Raw genomic sequence first — 16,136 nt, forward strand, 5'->3', positions numbered from 1 at the left:
TGTTTAGACATTATTGAGTCTAAAATGTAACTTTTGTCTATTGAACTGTTGTTTGAAATCGTGCTGATATTCTGCTTAACTGTATAATATGGAACAAAACTCATACAAGGCCTGCTTATTTTATTTATTACACACACACACACACACACACACACACACACACACACACACACCAACACGTCACACAGATCACTCTTTATTCAATCACATTCACTGAATACACTGGAGTTAAACTGCATTCAAGTTAAAGCATACAAAGTGTGTGTGTACATAATAATAATAATAATAATAAACTTTATTTTATATAGCGCCTTTAAAAGTAGCATCTCAAAGCACTTTACATAAAAATATGAAATTAAAAGATACACATAACAGTGCAGGCAGTAAAAAACTAACCAAACAATACAAATAAAAAGCCAATATAATAACAAATAAAGTAATTACATGAATCAAATAGGTACGTTTTAAGGGACGATTTAAAAATACTAAGGGATTCTGCGTTCCTGCATACACGCTCTATCACATGACCTCACACTAACTCCAGCATACACTCGCCAAAACATGACCCAAATAATCATTTCACTTTTCCTTAGTATGTGTTTTACAGAGCAGTTCAGATCCTTCCCCCATAGCCTCGCCCTCGCCCCCGCCCCCGCCCTCGCCCTCGCCCCCGCCCCCGCCCTCGCCCTCGCCCCCGCCCCCGCCCTCGCCCCCGCCCTCGCCCCCGCCCTCGCCCCCGCCCCCGCCCTCGCCCTCGCCCTCGCCCTCGCCCTCGCCCCCGGCCTCGCCCTCGCCCTCGCCCTCGCCCCCGCAGAGTGTAACATTGTAACATTATAAATGTCTTTACTATAATCTTTAATTAATTTAATGCATCATTGATGAATAAAAGTGTTAATTTATTTTATACCTCCCCCCCCCCAAAAACAAAATAAAAAAACAACAACAAATCTTACTGACCCCGAGCTTGTGAATGGCAGTGCACATCTGATCATGAATCATTACACCGCTCGAGCTGGATCATGGTTGTGTTATTTTGCGTTAGTGTCATTCAGTTCAGACTCTTGATTTAAATGATTAATGACATTAACTAGCGCTCCAGACAAAGATGAACCTTAAATGTGTTTTCTCGATGACGGTGTAGTGTGTCTGTGTAGGGTTTTCTGAGTGTGTGTGTGTGTGTGTGTGTGTGTGTGTGTTGTCTGCAGAGGGTGTGTGTGGAGACGCAGGGGAAGGTGTTCGGGAAGTGTTGTGCGCTGAGACCCACGGGTGGCAGCTCCAGTTCTCTGGACAGCAGCTCCTCTGAGCCCAGAGACCAGACCCGCTTCCAGGTGAGTCCCGTACACTCACACACACACTCTCACACACTCTCACACACTCACTCTGAGCCCAGAGACCAGACCCGTTTCCAGGTGAGTCCCGTACACTCACACACACCCACACACACACACACACACACACACACACACACACACACACACACACACACACACACACACACACGTGTTTGAGTAAAAGTACTGATACCCTATTAAAATATTACTCCTGTAAAAATATAAGTGCTCATTTTCAGTTTGAATCGAGTAGCCAGCACTAGTCAGTAGTCGACATAAACGAGAGATTAGTGCAGACTATTGAAGTCCCCCTGTAGTCAATCATTTATCCCTTAAATCTCATCTTTGATCACCAAAATTACATATTTTAATGACATATTCTTCATGCCTTAAAATATCTTGAATTTAACTCGACACCCTTGCCTCATTAAGTATATGCAGTTCTATGAATATGCAAATGAGCCCCGCCTCCACTCACTCACTCATCTCAGAGATCCACTGGTTGACGATCACACGTTGATCTGATTGGTTACAAGGTAGTTTGTGACGTCTTTTCAAAGCGTGTTTTTGAGACTGTCTTTGGTTCACTGCAGTTTTAAGGAGGAAATACTCAGCAATGCTGTCGACTTATGAATTTACACATGGTTTGTATTAAAGCACATTAAAAACACCACATAGACACATAAACAACATTAAAAGCTGGATTTTCACCACAGGGGGACTTTAACACAACAATGTTAGGATTGTAATTTGACTGTCTCTGATTTAATGAGTCACTCATTTTCATTCACTCCTTAAAGTGCACTATATCAGAGTGATGAGGGAATAATGAGAGTATAAGAGGGCGGTTTCAGACACAGCTACTGTCTTTATGAATGGATCAATGAATCATTCATTCGTTCATTCAAACGGCTGATTCATTTAGAAACAAAGCACCACTGTGTGTTGCTTGGACACACACACACACACACACACACACACACACACACACACACACACACACACACACACACACACACACACACACACACACACACACACACACACACACACACCAGTTTAGTTTGGGACTATTATGTTTAGACATTATTGAGTCTAAAATGTAACTTTTGTCTATTGAACTGTTGTTTGAAATCGTGCTGATATTCTGCTTAACTGTATAATATGGAACAAAACTCATACAAGGCCTGCTTATTTTATTTATTTATTTATTTCCTTACTCTGCAACGTTAATGCGGAGCTGTGCTGTGTGTGTGTTTCCCACAGGCCTCGTCGCGGTGCGCGTCAGACGCTAACATGCTCGGGGAGATGATGTTCGGCTCGGTGGCCATGAGCTATAAAGGCTCGACGCTGAAGATCCACCAGATCAGGTGAGACTGGGGCGAACGCTTACGGGGGTCACGACCAGTGTTGGGGGAACTTACTCTTAAAATTAATGCATTACTCCCAAAAAAAGAAACTAATTGCGTTACTTTTTATGGAAAGTAATGCGTTACATTACTTTAGCGTTACTTTCTCTCACCTGGGCTTTTTAACACTCTTATTTCTAAATCTAATCTAAAGTCAGTTTTGCTCATTAGTACGGTTGAATTAGATCATTAAAGGTCAGCAGCAAAGACATTGGTTAATAAAGTGAGATTAAATACATAAAGTATATTTGTGTCATTTAATAAAGTTAATTATAATTTGTGTAAAATTCTGCGATTTGCATTTTACTGTTTTTATTCATTTTGGGGAATGTTTTCGTGCAAGTGAGACGAGTGCATAAAAAATAACTAAAATAACCATCATGTTTACGCACAACACCTCCTCACTTTAGTTCACTCAACATGAGGACAGGAGAGCTGTCAGTCAATAACTGGGGCAAAGTAACTAGCGCTACGTATTTGAAAGAGTAACTTAGATATTTTGAGATATCAAAAAGTAACGCGTGACTTTACTAGTTACTTGAAAAAGTAATCCAGTAACTCCAGTTACACTGGTCATGACGGACAGTCTGTGCTGATCAGGTGTGTGTGTGTGTGTGTGTGTTTCCAGATCTCCTCCACAGCTGATGCTCAGTAAAGTGTTTACAGCCAGAACGGGCGGCAGTGCCTACGGGAGCCTGAACACGTAAGCTCTCGCTAACCGCTAGATTAGCTGGATCCGGTGCCGCATTGCTGTTTTATTTAACATATTTAGTTATTGGAGGTTTGCATAGTATTCTGACTATTTCACTGATTTTATTCATTTTGAGGAATATTTAATCTTTTTTTTTTGTGTGCAAAAGAGATGAGTTAGTGCTCACATTTGGTCTAGAACTACAATGACCATCATGTTTACACACACACTCACTCGCACACACACACTCACTCACACACACGCACACACACACTCACACACACACACACACACTCACACACAACGCCTCTGCATTTCGATTTCTCTCAACATGAGTACAGGAGAGTAAAGTAACTCAGATATTTTGTTGTAAATTTTAAAAGTAATGTGTTACTTTACTAGTTACTTAAAAAAGTAATCTGATTACATAACCCAAGTTACTAGTAATGTATTTCACCATGTGCTGTCGATTGCTTTCCAGACTTCAGGACAGCCTGGAGTTCATAGGTCAGGACTCCGGTGCGCTCCGGCCCGAGCACAACAGCGGCTTTCTGGGGAGCATAGGTAACTCAATCAACTCCAGTCACATTCTTGTTACCAAAATGAATCCTGAGCTGCGTTTATAGTTTCAGCTTGAAAACATTCTGTACTGTTTTATTCTCACTTTCATTGTGTAATTCTTCATGACGTTTTGATCTCAGTGTTTCCCCATGTAAAAGCTTTCTTATGTGTCTATCCTCTTCCATTGTGCGTAACATGTCATCTGAAATCGTCCCAAAGCTGCTTTAAACATGTGATTATGTGTTTGTTCTGAAGACTCATGGTGCCTCTCGAAGAACATGTCCAGGTCATAGTTTACATCTCAACGGTTTAACCCAAACTTTGTGTTTCGTGCACGATTTAGCACTTGCAAAGCTTTTTATTTCTTTAAAGAACTGAAGTCACTGAGAAAAGCCTCATTTGACAGCTGATATACACAGATACGGTGCTGTTACCATTACCGCTAGTTCATCATAGCTTTATCACTGAAATTATAAATCTCCGAAACACCGCTTGTGTCCGCTCGTTAGCTTGTGTCCGCTCGTTAGCTTGTGTCCGCTCGTTAGCTTGTGTCCGCTCGTTAGCTTGTGTCCGCTCGTTAGCTTGTGTCCGCTCGTTAGCTTGTGTCCGCTCGTTAGCTTGTGTCCGCTCATTAGCTTGTGTCCGTTCGTTAGCTTGTTCCCTGCTCGTTAGCTTGTGTCCGCTCGTTAGCTTGTGTCCGCTCGTTTGCTTGTCCGCTCGTTAGCTTGTGTCCGCTCGTTAGCTTGTGTCCGCTCGTTAGCTTGTGTCCGCTCGTTAGCTTGTGTCCGCTCGTTAGCTTGTGTCCGCTCGTTAGCTTGTGTCCGCTCGTTAGCTTGTGTCCCTGTCATTCATCATCCAGCCGAACGTACTGATGCAAAAGAAAAAGTGATTAATTGTCATGAAAATAAAGTACAACACAACAGGTCCTACTGGACTTAAATATAGCCTTGATTTGAAACGTGATAAAGTGCATATAGAGTGACCCCTGACCTGAACATGTTTTTGTGAGCGTTGCCCGACCATCACACACACTGCCGTTCAAAAGTTTGGGATCGGTAAGATCTTTAATGTAATCTTCTGCTCACCAAGGCTGCATTTATTTGATTAAAAATACAGAAAGAAAACAGTAATATTGTTAAATATTATTCCAATGTTGACCAGCTGTTTATTATCAATGTTGAAACAGTTTTTTGTTTTTTTGGGGGGGATTCTTTAATGAATAGAAAGTTCAAAAGAACAGCATTTATTTCAAATATAAAGCTTTTGTAACATTATGAATGTCTTTTACTGACACTTTTGATCAATTTAATGCATCATATATATTCTTACTGACCCCAAACTTTTGAACGGTTTAATGTTACAATTTTTTTTATTTCAGATAAATGCTGTTCTTTTGAACTCTTTTCATCAAAGAATCCTGAAAAAAAAAAAATTTTCAACATTGATAATAATCATAAATATTTCTTGAGCATCAAATCATCATATTAGAGTGATTTCTGAAGGATCATGTGACACTGAAGACTGGAGTAATGATGATGAAAATTCAGCTTTGATCACAGGAATAAATTACACTTCACTATATATTCACATAGAAAACATTTATTTTACATTTTCATAATATTTAACAATATTACTTTGTTATATTTTTAATCAAACTTGCTGAACAGAAGAGACTTCTTTAATGTTTTAAAAGATCTCAGCGATCCCAAGCTTTTGAACGGCAGTGTGTGTTTGAGTTGAGTTTAGTGTTTGTGTGTAACACTCTCAGAATGAACGGCACTGTTCACCAGATAAACGAGTCCCACAGACTCACTCACACACACTGTGTGTTTGTTCTGTGGTGTTAATCTGTCTGTGTGCGTCAGCTTCACACACACACACTCGCGCTCAAAGCTTCGGAGCCGTTCCAGATGTTGTGCTTTTCTCCAGCTCACCAACACTGCATTTATACACACATATTCACATAGAAAACAGCTGTTTTAAATCGTAACAATATTTGATGAGATAAATGCAGTGTTGGTGAGCAGAAGAGACTCTTTCCGAAGCGCCACACAGCGCTCGTGTTGAGGTGTGTGTGCGTCCTGTTCTTGACTAACCGTCTGATGTGTGTGTTCTTGATTCCTCCTGTTCTCCTGGCCGTGTGCGTGTCACAGGTTTCTCTCAGCTCTGCAGCCCGCGCCGGGCGCTCTCAGAGCAAGGCCCTCTCCGCCTCATCAAGAGCGCCTCTTTCTTTTCAGGTTGGCGTGTGTGTGTGTACGAGTGTGTGTGTGCATGTGCATGTGCATCCAGTGCTTTGCTTGTGACAACACGTTTAAGTGGTAGATCTGAGCAGGTGTGAACTCTAGCTTTGACGAGCCCGTCCCCCATAAGCCAGCGGTGTCCCTCTCCTGCCTGCGCTGTAAGCATGTGTGTGTGTGTGTGTGTAGAGCACAGTGGTGATGAGATGCCTGGATGTATGGATGGTGGAGGGTACGGATGATCAAACTCTTTAAGAGTCTCTTGCGTGACTATTTGTCTCTTCCTCTCAGGTCACAGTAACCCGATGGACATGCCGGGCAGAGGACCGTACGATGAGCGGGACAGTGGCATCGCTCGCTCAGGTGAGATGCAGAACACACACACTTCAGCTTGGACACACAGATGTTGAAGCTGCAGAACACACACACTTCAGCTTGGACACACAGATGTTGAAGCTGCAGAACACACACACTTCAGCTTGGACACACAGATGTTGAAGTGTCTGATGGGACAATTACTGCATGCAGTTGTTTAGTTTTATTTCTGGGCTATAATTAAGAAAATGTCATATTTGCCATGAAATCCATTTATTTTTTCATTTACATTCTTTTAAAATTGCATTTTAATGATTGAATACAATTTTAATATGATCTGCTGAATTCATATTTGATTGAAAGAAAACAAAGTGCTTGTGATTTGGCAAACAAAGTGCTGCACACAAATAGAGAATTAAATTGATACATTAATGAAAAATGTGATATTCCTTAAATAATGTTGTAATAACTGTGATTGTTGCTGCTTAGAGCTGCTCTGGAGATGAAGCTCATGTGCTCATCATGAGATAAACTAGTGTTTTCTGAGTCGGTGTTGGCTGCAAAAATTAAGTTGACATTGCTGACTCGTCATCTCTGTAGTTTAGTGTACGCGTGCGCTCCTATAGGGTAAAATCCACCTTTCATTTGGATTATGTAATCAAAGTGTATTTGTTTTACTGTGCCGGGAGCAGCAGCTCATTTGCAATTAAAGGGACAGACACACACACAAGCTCTTGAAGCTCCGCCCTCTGTGCCAGGTGCAGCAGCTCATTTGCATTTAAAGGGACAGACACACACACAAGCTGTTGAAGCTCCACCCTCTGTGCCAGGAGCAGCAGCTCATTTGTATTTAAAGGGACACAAACAAAAATGGCGCGTTTTTGCTCACCCTCAAAAAGTGACAAATTTTAACATGATATAAAAATATCTGTGGGGTATTTTGAGCTAAAACTGCACATACACACTCTGGGGACATCAGAGACTTACTTTACATCTTGTGAAAAGGGGCATTATACCACCCCTTTAACAAATGAATGAGGAGAGTAGAGAATGACGTCCCGGGTCCATTAAGACCCGAGGTTTGCGTTTAAGGGTTAAATGTACAGCCCTAGTTTTGATTCATTCATTAAAAATTTGCCAAATTCCATGTTATACTGTGAATTCTATTTTTATGACTGGATTCCTCAATGTTTTCTACATCGCTTGAATCATAGGGCCCTTAAAGTTATTTGTGATAGGAAATATCAGAGGATAGTAAAGTGAGATTCACTCTCAAATCTCTGGACGTTTCCTTATTAGAGACTTTTGAATGCTACTGAAGTCATTGTGAAAGGGAAGTTGCGCTGGTCTTTTCTCCTCTATTGTGTCGTATATCCGAGTGACACGCTTCTGGAACAAGAACAAATGTGGGCGGAGCTTGATTGTGTCTGTGGGGAATTGATTGGATGGTTGTGGTTTGCTATTGGCTGATCTCATGTGAGTGACAGGTTATAGCCCCGCCCTCGTCATCAGAGAAGAGAAGAGATGCTGCAAGAGGAACTTATTCTGATTCAACATTATTAACGCACCGATAAATCTGCCCCAGAAATCTCTCGAATTTCTTCAGAGATCAGGAATATCTCGATATGAACATGTTGTTGTGTCCTGAATGAGAGTGTGCTGGTGTCGGGACGTCCTGAAGCTCAGCCTGGGGTCGCGGCTCAGGAATATCTGAGACCTGGAAAAGCTTGTGCAATGGAAAGAGCATAGCTGGGATCTCTCGTTCGGCTAATGCTGCGTCACACTCACTCATGCTTATATTTAGCCCTTCCCCAAACTGCCCGTCTGCGCTAGTAAACGAGGAGGCTAATTCAGGCACACGCGCTTCATCTCCACTGAGCTCCTCCAGCGCCTGAACACCTGCTGTTAGAGGAACACCAAACCAGTTTTACTTCAGTGTGTTCTTGAGATTGGGATTGATACTTCAGTCCAAAGAGTCAATCCCTGTGTGTGTGTGTGTGTGTGTGTGTGTGTGTGTGTGTGTGTGTGTGTGTGTGTGTGTGTGTGTGTGTGTGTGTGTGTGTGTGTGTGTGTGTGTGTGTGTGTGTGTGTGTGTGTGTGTGTGTGTGTGTGTGTGTGTGTGTGTGTGTGTGTGTGTGTGTGTGTGTGTGTGTGTGTGTGTGTGTGTGTGTGCGCGCGCGCGCGTGTGCGTGCGTGCTCACTGACTCTCTGCTCCTCTGTTCTCCGCAGCGTCTCTCAGTAGTCTGTTGATCACCCCGTTCCCGTCCCCGGGCTCGTCTCTCGCCAGTAGCTGTGCCAGTAGCTACCAGAGGCGCTGGTTACGCAGCCAGACCACCAGCCTGGAGAACGGCGTCTTCCCTCGATGGTGCGGCTCTCACACACACACACACACACACACTTGTGTATCACACACACCGCATTACAGCGAGGGCTGGGCAAGATGAACATCACCATCAGGAGATTATAGTAGTTATTTTTGCCTTAAATAAGGTTAAGATACCAAAATATTAGAGACATAATACAAAAATTTAAAGACGAGTAAACAGTAATAAAATGAAATAGTGTTTTTTATCAGAAATAAGAAATACTACAGAAATGGAAAAGTCTTCCCTGTATGTATTAAATACGCATTAATTATCATTAATATACATTCATTCTTATTAAAGCTACAAAAGTTATTCAGTGATTTTTCTCTGTCTTTTGTTTTTTGATTAACATTGACACACATCTTGAGTTTCTTCCGGGAACGAACACGTCACAATATTCCTCAATATAATAATTCATACGCAGAATAAAGGGGCGGGGCCTGGTTGAGTTAGTTAGTTGTGTGTTAAACTGGTGGTTATGGAAAGGGGGCGGGGCATTTCCCAAACACACTCGAAGCGCTCGACCAATCACGACACACTGATCCAGCCGACCAATCAGAGCACAGTGTGCTTTTCAGAAGGAGGGGCTTCATAGAGACAGGAAGTAAACAGAGCGTTACTGACAGACTGGGAAGAGAGGAGCCGCAACAATGGAGAATATGAGGAAAATAATAATAAAACAACTTTGAGAAACAACATAATAGGTCCTCTCTAACAAATGAGAAATAACAAAAAGTACTGGGGACTTGTTAGTGTGAGACGACTCACACTTGAGGGTTCAGAGTTTGGTTCGGGCACCGCTAATTTCCCTGTATAACTGGTTTGCATTGCAGGTCTGTGGAGGAGAGCTTCAACATGTCTGATGAGAACAGCGGGCCGAGTCTGGGCGTCGCCAGGAAGAAGAAGATCGCCATCGGTGTCATCTTTCTGCTCTCGCCCAACGAGGAAGAGAACGCCAAGTTCCAGGACTTCTTCTTCTCTCACTTTCCGCTCTTCGAGAGCCACATGAACAAACTCAAAAGTGCCACCGAGCAGGTTTGACTCCATTCGTCTTTTTTTTTACCCTTTCTTTGACCCTGTGCCATCTGTTGAGTCTCTCTTACGCCGCGCGGCTCTGTGTTCGCAGGCTATGATACTGAGCCGCAGGTCAGCGGATGCCAGCCAGAGAGCTTTGGCGTACAGTCGAATGGTGGACGGCCTCAATGAGTTTAGGTGAGTGTGTGTGTGTGTGTGTGTGTGATGACATGTCTGTGAACACTGATCACCAGGTGTTTTGGTTATTTGCTTCCAACAAAAGTCCAGCCAAAGGTTTAATGGACACTTTGACCCACTTATCCACTCATGTGACGCGAGATCAGTGCTGATCTGGGAGCGCTTTCAATGAATCATTGCAAGTGAAGGTGTTTAATCTTCTACTTCTGGTCCTGTATGAGCGACAGCGTGAGCACCATGACCTTTGACACGATTCACACGATAACTCATCATGTGCGTGACGGCAAGAAACATTATACGTTTCAAAGACGTAAAAACAAAAATCACCCTGTCAATCATATTTGGTGTCAAATTTTTGAAAATATCTATCAGTTGTTATTAAAATTAAGTATGTCATCAGGGCTCGACATTAATGACAGTTCAATAAACAAGAAATTAATATTACATTTTATACACAATATTGACTCTGTTTTTGTTCAGCAGCGAAAATAGTTCCAAACAAAGATCACAGCAGAACCATAATGCATCTCACAGCAACACTCAACCGTGTTTCATTATTGATGATTCAGCGTTTTGATCGAATCATTTGAGTCAAAGATTCAACGACTCATTCATAAACAACTGCCTCATTCCTGAACGAGTCCGCCATTTGAACGAATCGTTTGAGTCAAAGATTCAATGATTCATTCATAAACAACTGCCTCATTCCTGAACGAATCAGCCATTTGAACAAATCGTTTGAGTCAAAGATTCAACGACTCATTCATAAACAACTGCCTCATTCCTGAACGAATCAGCCATTTGAACGAATCGTTTGAGTCAAAGATTCAACGACTCATTCATAAACAGCTGCCTCATTCCTGAACGAATCAGCCATTTGAACGAATCGTTTAAATGAATGACTCTCATTAAGACGGTCACCTGCCGCCACCTACTGGTGGTTTAGTTTCATGTTTAAATTGATCATTCTTTCCGATATTTCTTATTTGTATATTAAAAAAAATATTTAAAACAGTCTCATAACTAGTTAATGCAGTTAATTTTTCAGTGTTAAGTATTTAATTTGATTGGTAACAGCCCTATAGTGTCTTATTATTCTAATTTAATTTATTGATCAAATTAAGAATAAAGAAATAAAGAAAGAAGCGATTCTGAACTGCCTGAACGAGTCATCAGTAATTCCAGTCTCACTTCCTGCTCGAACCTGCGTAGGTTTCTGACCAATCACAACAGTCTGTGGGTTATCTGGCCAATCAGAGCAGAGCAGCTCTCAGGAAGGCTGGGTTTAGAGACTGAATCCTTTATCAAACCGTTTCAGACACTGCTGCAATGAATATTGTGAGAAAATTAGTGTTTTGACCTTGAATGCATGTAAACCTATTGTTGCAGACTCCAAAATAAAATGAATAGCCTTTAAAACAGCATTAAAGGGACACTTTAAAACAGCAGAAATTACACACTTTTGTTTTAACGATCAATTAATTGATTAACAGTCAACATGGATAAGTGCTAAATTAAATAAATTGCTAAATTCAGACATTTAAATTGAATATGGTAATACTTATGCACTTTATCTACATTTTAAATTCTGTGTAGTATGAGCTTTAACCTGACCATTAATATATTAGTGTACTATAATAATAATGCTTTTAAAGAGGAGTATGGACCATATCCTGAAGTCTCTTGTGGAGGCAGCAGAGCGAGGGCTCGTGTCGCTGTAAAATAAGCTCTGTCCGTGTCAGTGCTTCAGAGCTGACCCACTAATGCACCATCTCAAACTTCCAAGTCATATGCCTGTTGGTGTGTGGCCAGAGCAACCTGACCCCAGTGCCACAGAAACCTTATCTCCCTCACATACTGTCAGGACAGACCAGAATAGTCAATAATGTGCAAGGGAACAGACAAACAAATCTTTTAGATTTCCCACCTCCAGCGGGCTAATTATACTCCCAGAGCTCTGGCGATCTGACGGAGGATCATAGTGCATCACTCTCTGGTGTTTGTATGGCCAAAAGTTCATTGGTCAACAATCAGCTTTTTGTTTAGGTCACATTTTAAACAAATTTATGTCTAAAGGAAATACAAGTCCCCCTGTAGTCAATCATTGTATCCCTTAAAACTCATCTGTGATCACCAAAATAAAAAATAAAATTTTTTATTGTCTTCATGCTCGTGACCCTTGCCTCATTTAGTATTCGCGGTTCTATGAATATGCAAATTCACCCCGCCTCCACTCACTCACTCAGCTCAGAGATCCACTGGTTGACGATCACACGTTGATCTGATTGGTTACAAGGTAGTTTGTGATGTCAGAAACACCAGCGATCTTTGGTTCACTGCAGTTTTAAGGAGGAAATACTCAGCAATGCTGTCGACTTATGAATTTACACATGGTTTGTCTTAAAGCATATTAAAAACACCACATAGAGACACATAAACAACAGTAAAAACTTAGTGCATATGCAGCAATATAACAATACACATCAATATTAATTTTTATTATCATTATCTAGCATACCAGTGACATTCAATGCATTTATTACAAGTTTAATCAAATATTGTACGTAGTAGGAGTTGCACACGTGTGTTATATTGTGAATTCATCTCCTAAATTATCACCCAGCCCTTATTTGGAGTGACGAACGTTTAGCGCGTGTCGTTTTCTGTCAGAGCGGTCTATGAAAGAAGACCTCAGCACTTCATAACTCTTACCTAATCCAGTGCTAAAGCAGTTTCTGTGTGTTAGCTGCTTCTGCATGAGGCTTTTTATAGGCCACTGCACACTAACCTCAGTACTGGGAAGTGTAGTTCGGCTTGGGAAGGGTGTACTTTGTCCCTTTTCCAAGTGTCAGGTTGTTAGCAGCACACGCTCGGGTGTTTGTGCAAACATCTGCATCTTTCCCAGTGTCTAATCAGCACCAGTGATGGTAAACAACACGTGGGAAATCGGCTCAGGTCACTTTTGCGTTACAGATTAGAATTAAAGTTTTGCCCGAAAGCCAAAATATATTCAGACTTATAAAACCGTGTGAACGCCAGAACCTGCGCTAATTCCCCTTTATAAACCCCAGTCAGCGGAAGACTGTGTTCACACCCCGAAATAACCATATATGAGCTTACAACGCCTCGTTTTACTATGCAGATCCTGATCTGCATATCATTTGCATATGCATAATCATCCACCTGATCCCATGTTTAACGGTACAAGACATTTGGAAAATATGAGATACGGATGTACATTGCTAAAAATCATTTAGTAGCCTTTCCTAGCATTGTTTATTAATAAATCAATCAAATAGTGTAAAATACATTTCAGAGAAAGTTTTTCTCAATCTTTTCCACTGGCCAAATAGTATTTGTAGTTGCTTTATATTTTTAATGGAAATAGATAGGCCTTATTGTGTGTTATTGATAATTATTTGCATGAAAATGTTTTCTCAGATCATGAGTTTTCTGCTATTATCATGCGCTGAGCAAACATTAAAACACAGCAAGTCTCAGGAAAAGTGTTCGAACGCAGCGCATCCACTACTAATATTTATATTTATTAGAATATCAAAAAATGTTGTAACTTCTCAGTAATGATTTGATGTAATTTAAGTGCTTAACTCCATTAATGAGAATGGCATATTTAATCTAAATGTGTAAATCAGATGTAAAATAGAGTTTAAATCTTTCTTTTATTTTTTTAAACGGTTATTGTGAATATTTATGATTAGGACTCATAATGAAGATTTGAAGTGGTTTTCCTTCATCTGCCTTCATCACTCCCTCAGATCCAAAATGTCGCCAAAATGTCCGTACGCATGGATCAGAGTTTGTTTTTAATAAATCACCACTTCTGCGTGTGACGTGGCGTACGGCTCATTCATGGCAGGTCTGTGTGACGCAGCGGTTATGAATGAGAGCCCTAGACTGCGGCCCATATCCCCCGTCTGCAGGACACTTCCAGACGTTAATATGCTGGAGTGGTCTTTCCCAGCTGGGGCAGCCCTGTGCAACTCAAACGCTCTTTGTTTCAACTGTTGACAAAAGCTCTTCTGTGTGTGTGTGTGTGTGTGTGTGTGTGTGTGTGTGTGCGTGTGTGCGGACGGCCTGTAGGACGACCATCTGCAACCTGTACACGATGCCACGCGTGTCCGAGCCTGTCTGGCTCACCATGATGTCGGGTCCACCTGAGAAGAACCAGCTGTGTGGCCACTTCATGAGGGAGCTGGCGCTGCTAATGGAACAAGCCTCCAAGAACCAGTTGAGTAATGTCACACGTACTTCTCAAGGCATTGCATGCTGGGATAAGTAGGGGTTGGGTGTCGTTTGAATTTAACGATTTCGATTCTGCTTATCGATTCTGATTCTTATCAATTCCTAATTTCGATTCCAATTAGATAATAAAATAAATATAAAACTTTGATATCATTCACATTTAGTCTTATTGCAAAACATGTAATTGTGTCTGAATATCATGAACACAAATCAACAGGCTAAAGAACTCTTACACAAGGAGCGTTTGCCTGTGGTTTAAAAACGCCATAGAAAAACAACTAGCCTAACTAATGTAAACTTCAAGCATTATTAAAGACAAGTAAACACTCTAATTAAAAAAGAACAAATAAAAAATTAGCAATCACAACAAATAGACACAACTGAACAAAGATATGACTGAAATAAACTGTTTTAAGATTTTCAGGTATTCAGGTTCAGAAACTGTAATCAAATGTAAAATAACACTGCACTTTATAAATAAAACATTACAAATATAGTTACAAAAGTAATTTAGTCAAGAACAGCGAGTGAATTTTCTCTGTCTTGTTGTTTGATTTATTGTTATTATAGAGACGGCAGGGATATTAGGCTACTGTCACTTTAAGAGCTGCACGGATCCAATATACTGATACACATGAGAACAAAAAAAAAAAAGAGTCTCTCACACTTGAATTGTTTATAGTCATATTGAAATGCTCACAAAGGAATCGATAAGAGAAATCGACATTTTTAATTTTATAACAAGTATCCGATTCCAGAATTGGAATCAATTTCCGATTCCCAACCCTTGTGACAAGTGTGAGTGATGGGTGTTTTTCGTAACCATGTTGTTGCATGCTTTCTCTCTTGCCTTCAGGTTCCTCCCAGCGCTTCTCACTGCAGTTCTCACGAACCATCTGGCCTGGGTCCCCACGGTCATGCCCAACGGTCAGCCGCCCCTGAAGATCTTCCTGGAGAAACACTCCTCGCCCAGTGTGGACTTGCTGGCCAAAACACATCCCTACAACCCACTCTGGGCACAGCTTGGTAAATGAAGCTAAAATATTTGTGCATTTTGCCATCTAGTGGAGTGTAGATGCAAATGCCCACAGTGCCCACAGGTTCATGACATGTGGACTCAATAAATCCTAATCTTGAGCAAAATAATCAAGCTGACATTCAGTACAATCTGTATCTTTTATTTAGAATACATACAAATGTCATTTACGTCTTTTAGTTTTAGTTTCTGAAGAGTGCGCATGTGTGAACGAGCTCTAGTGTGTGAGAACGAGTCTATGATTGAATCTGGAAATAAAGCAAAATAACTGAGAAAAATGGGAGATAGTCCTCAGATGCCAGTCCGTAATTTATAACAAAACATCTCGCATTAATTTGATCTCAAACAGATTCATTAGAAGTAGTTATCACTCCTCCACCTGTGTGACATCATTAACCAACGTGGTTGAACGACCAATTTGCGACAGTAGGGTTTTGGGAAACAGTCGAGACTAGCTAGTGGATTCTTCAATGATGCATCGTACTGTGATAGTGAAGCACGAGTTACAGCAGTGTACGGGACACACACCCCTGCAGAGTTTAGCTTCAGCTCCATTGTTGAAGTCCAGTCCTGCTCCTGGAGGGACACTTTCCTGCCTGCAAGTTTCAGTGATCCTGAAGACCTTTATCTGGTTCAAGTGAGATTGGCGCTAAAGGATGCGTTTCAATCTGCTCTCTAAATTGTGAAATCCGTTTAGTGCACTGGAATGTTCACT

General features: G+C 41.2%; 1 protein-coding gene across 2 annotated transcripts in view; it reads left to right on the top strand.

The window, feature by feature from the left end:
• Positions 1–16,136, top strand: part of fnip1 (folliculin interacting protein 1) — a 45,685-nt gene that overhangs the window by 15,085 nt on the left and 14,464 nt on the right. Inside the window, exons 3-13 of one of the 2 annotated variants that reach the window (XM_082141220.1) lie at positions 1,206–1,328; positions 2,598–2,701; positions 3,369–3,443; positions 3,913–3,995; positions 6,146–6,229; positions 6,521–6,592; positions 8,774–8,909; positions 9,744–9,945; positions 10,037–10,122; positions 14,224–14,370; positions 15,242–15,411. In XM_082141220.1, coding sequence (XP_081997346.1) covers positions 1,206–1,328; positions 2,598–2,701; positions 3,369–3,443; positions 3,913–3,995; positions 6,146–6,229; positions 6,521–6,592; positions 8,774–8,909; positions 9,744–9,945; positions 10,037–10,122; positions 14,224–14,370; positions 15,242–15,411 — 1,282 coding nt within the window. The remainder of the gene's footprint in view (positions 1–1,205; positions 1,329–2,597; positions 2,702–3,368; positions 3,444–3,912; positions 3,996–6,145; positions 6,230–6,520; positions 6,593–8,773; positions 8,910–9,743; positions 9,946–10,036; positions 10,123–14,223; positions 14,371–15,241; positions 15,412–16,136) is intronic. The other variant, XM_082141221.1, reaches the window with a different exon arrangement.

The sequence above is a fragment of the Leuciscus leuciscus genome (genome assembly GCF_965113295.1).
Source record: "Leuciscus leuciscus genome assembly, chromosome: 16".
In the NCBI taxonomy this organism is placed as follows: Eukaryota; Metazoa; Chordata; class Actinopteri; order Cypriniformes; family Leuciscidae; genus Leuciscus; species Leuciscus leuciscus.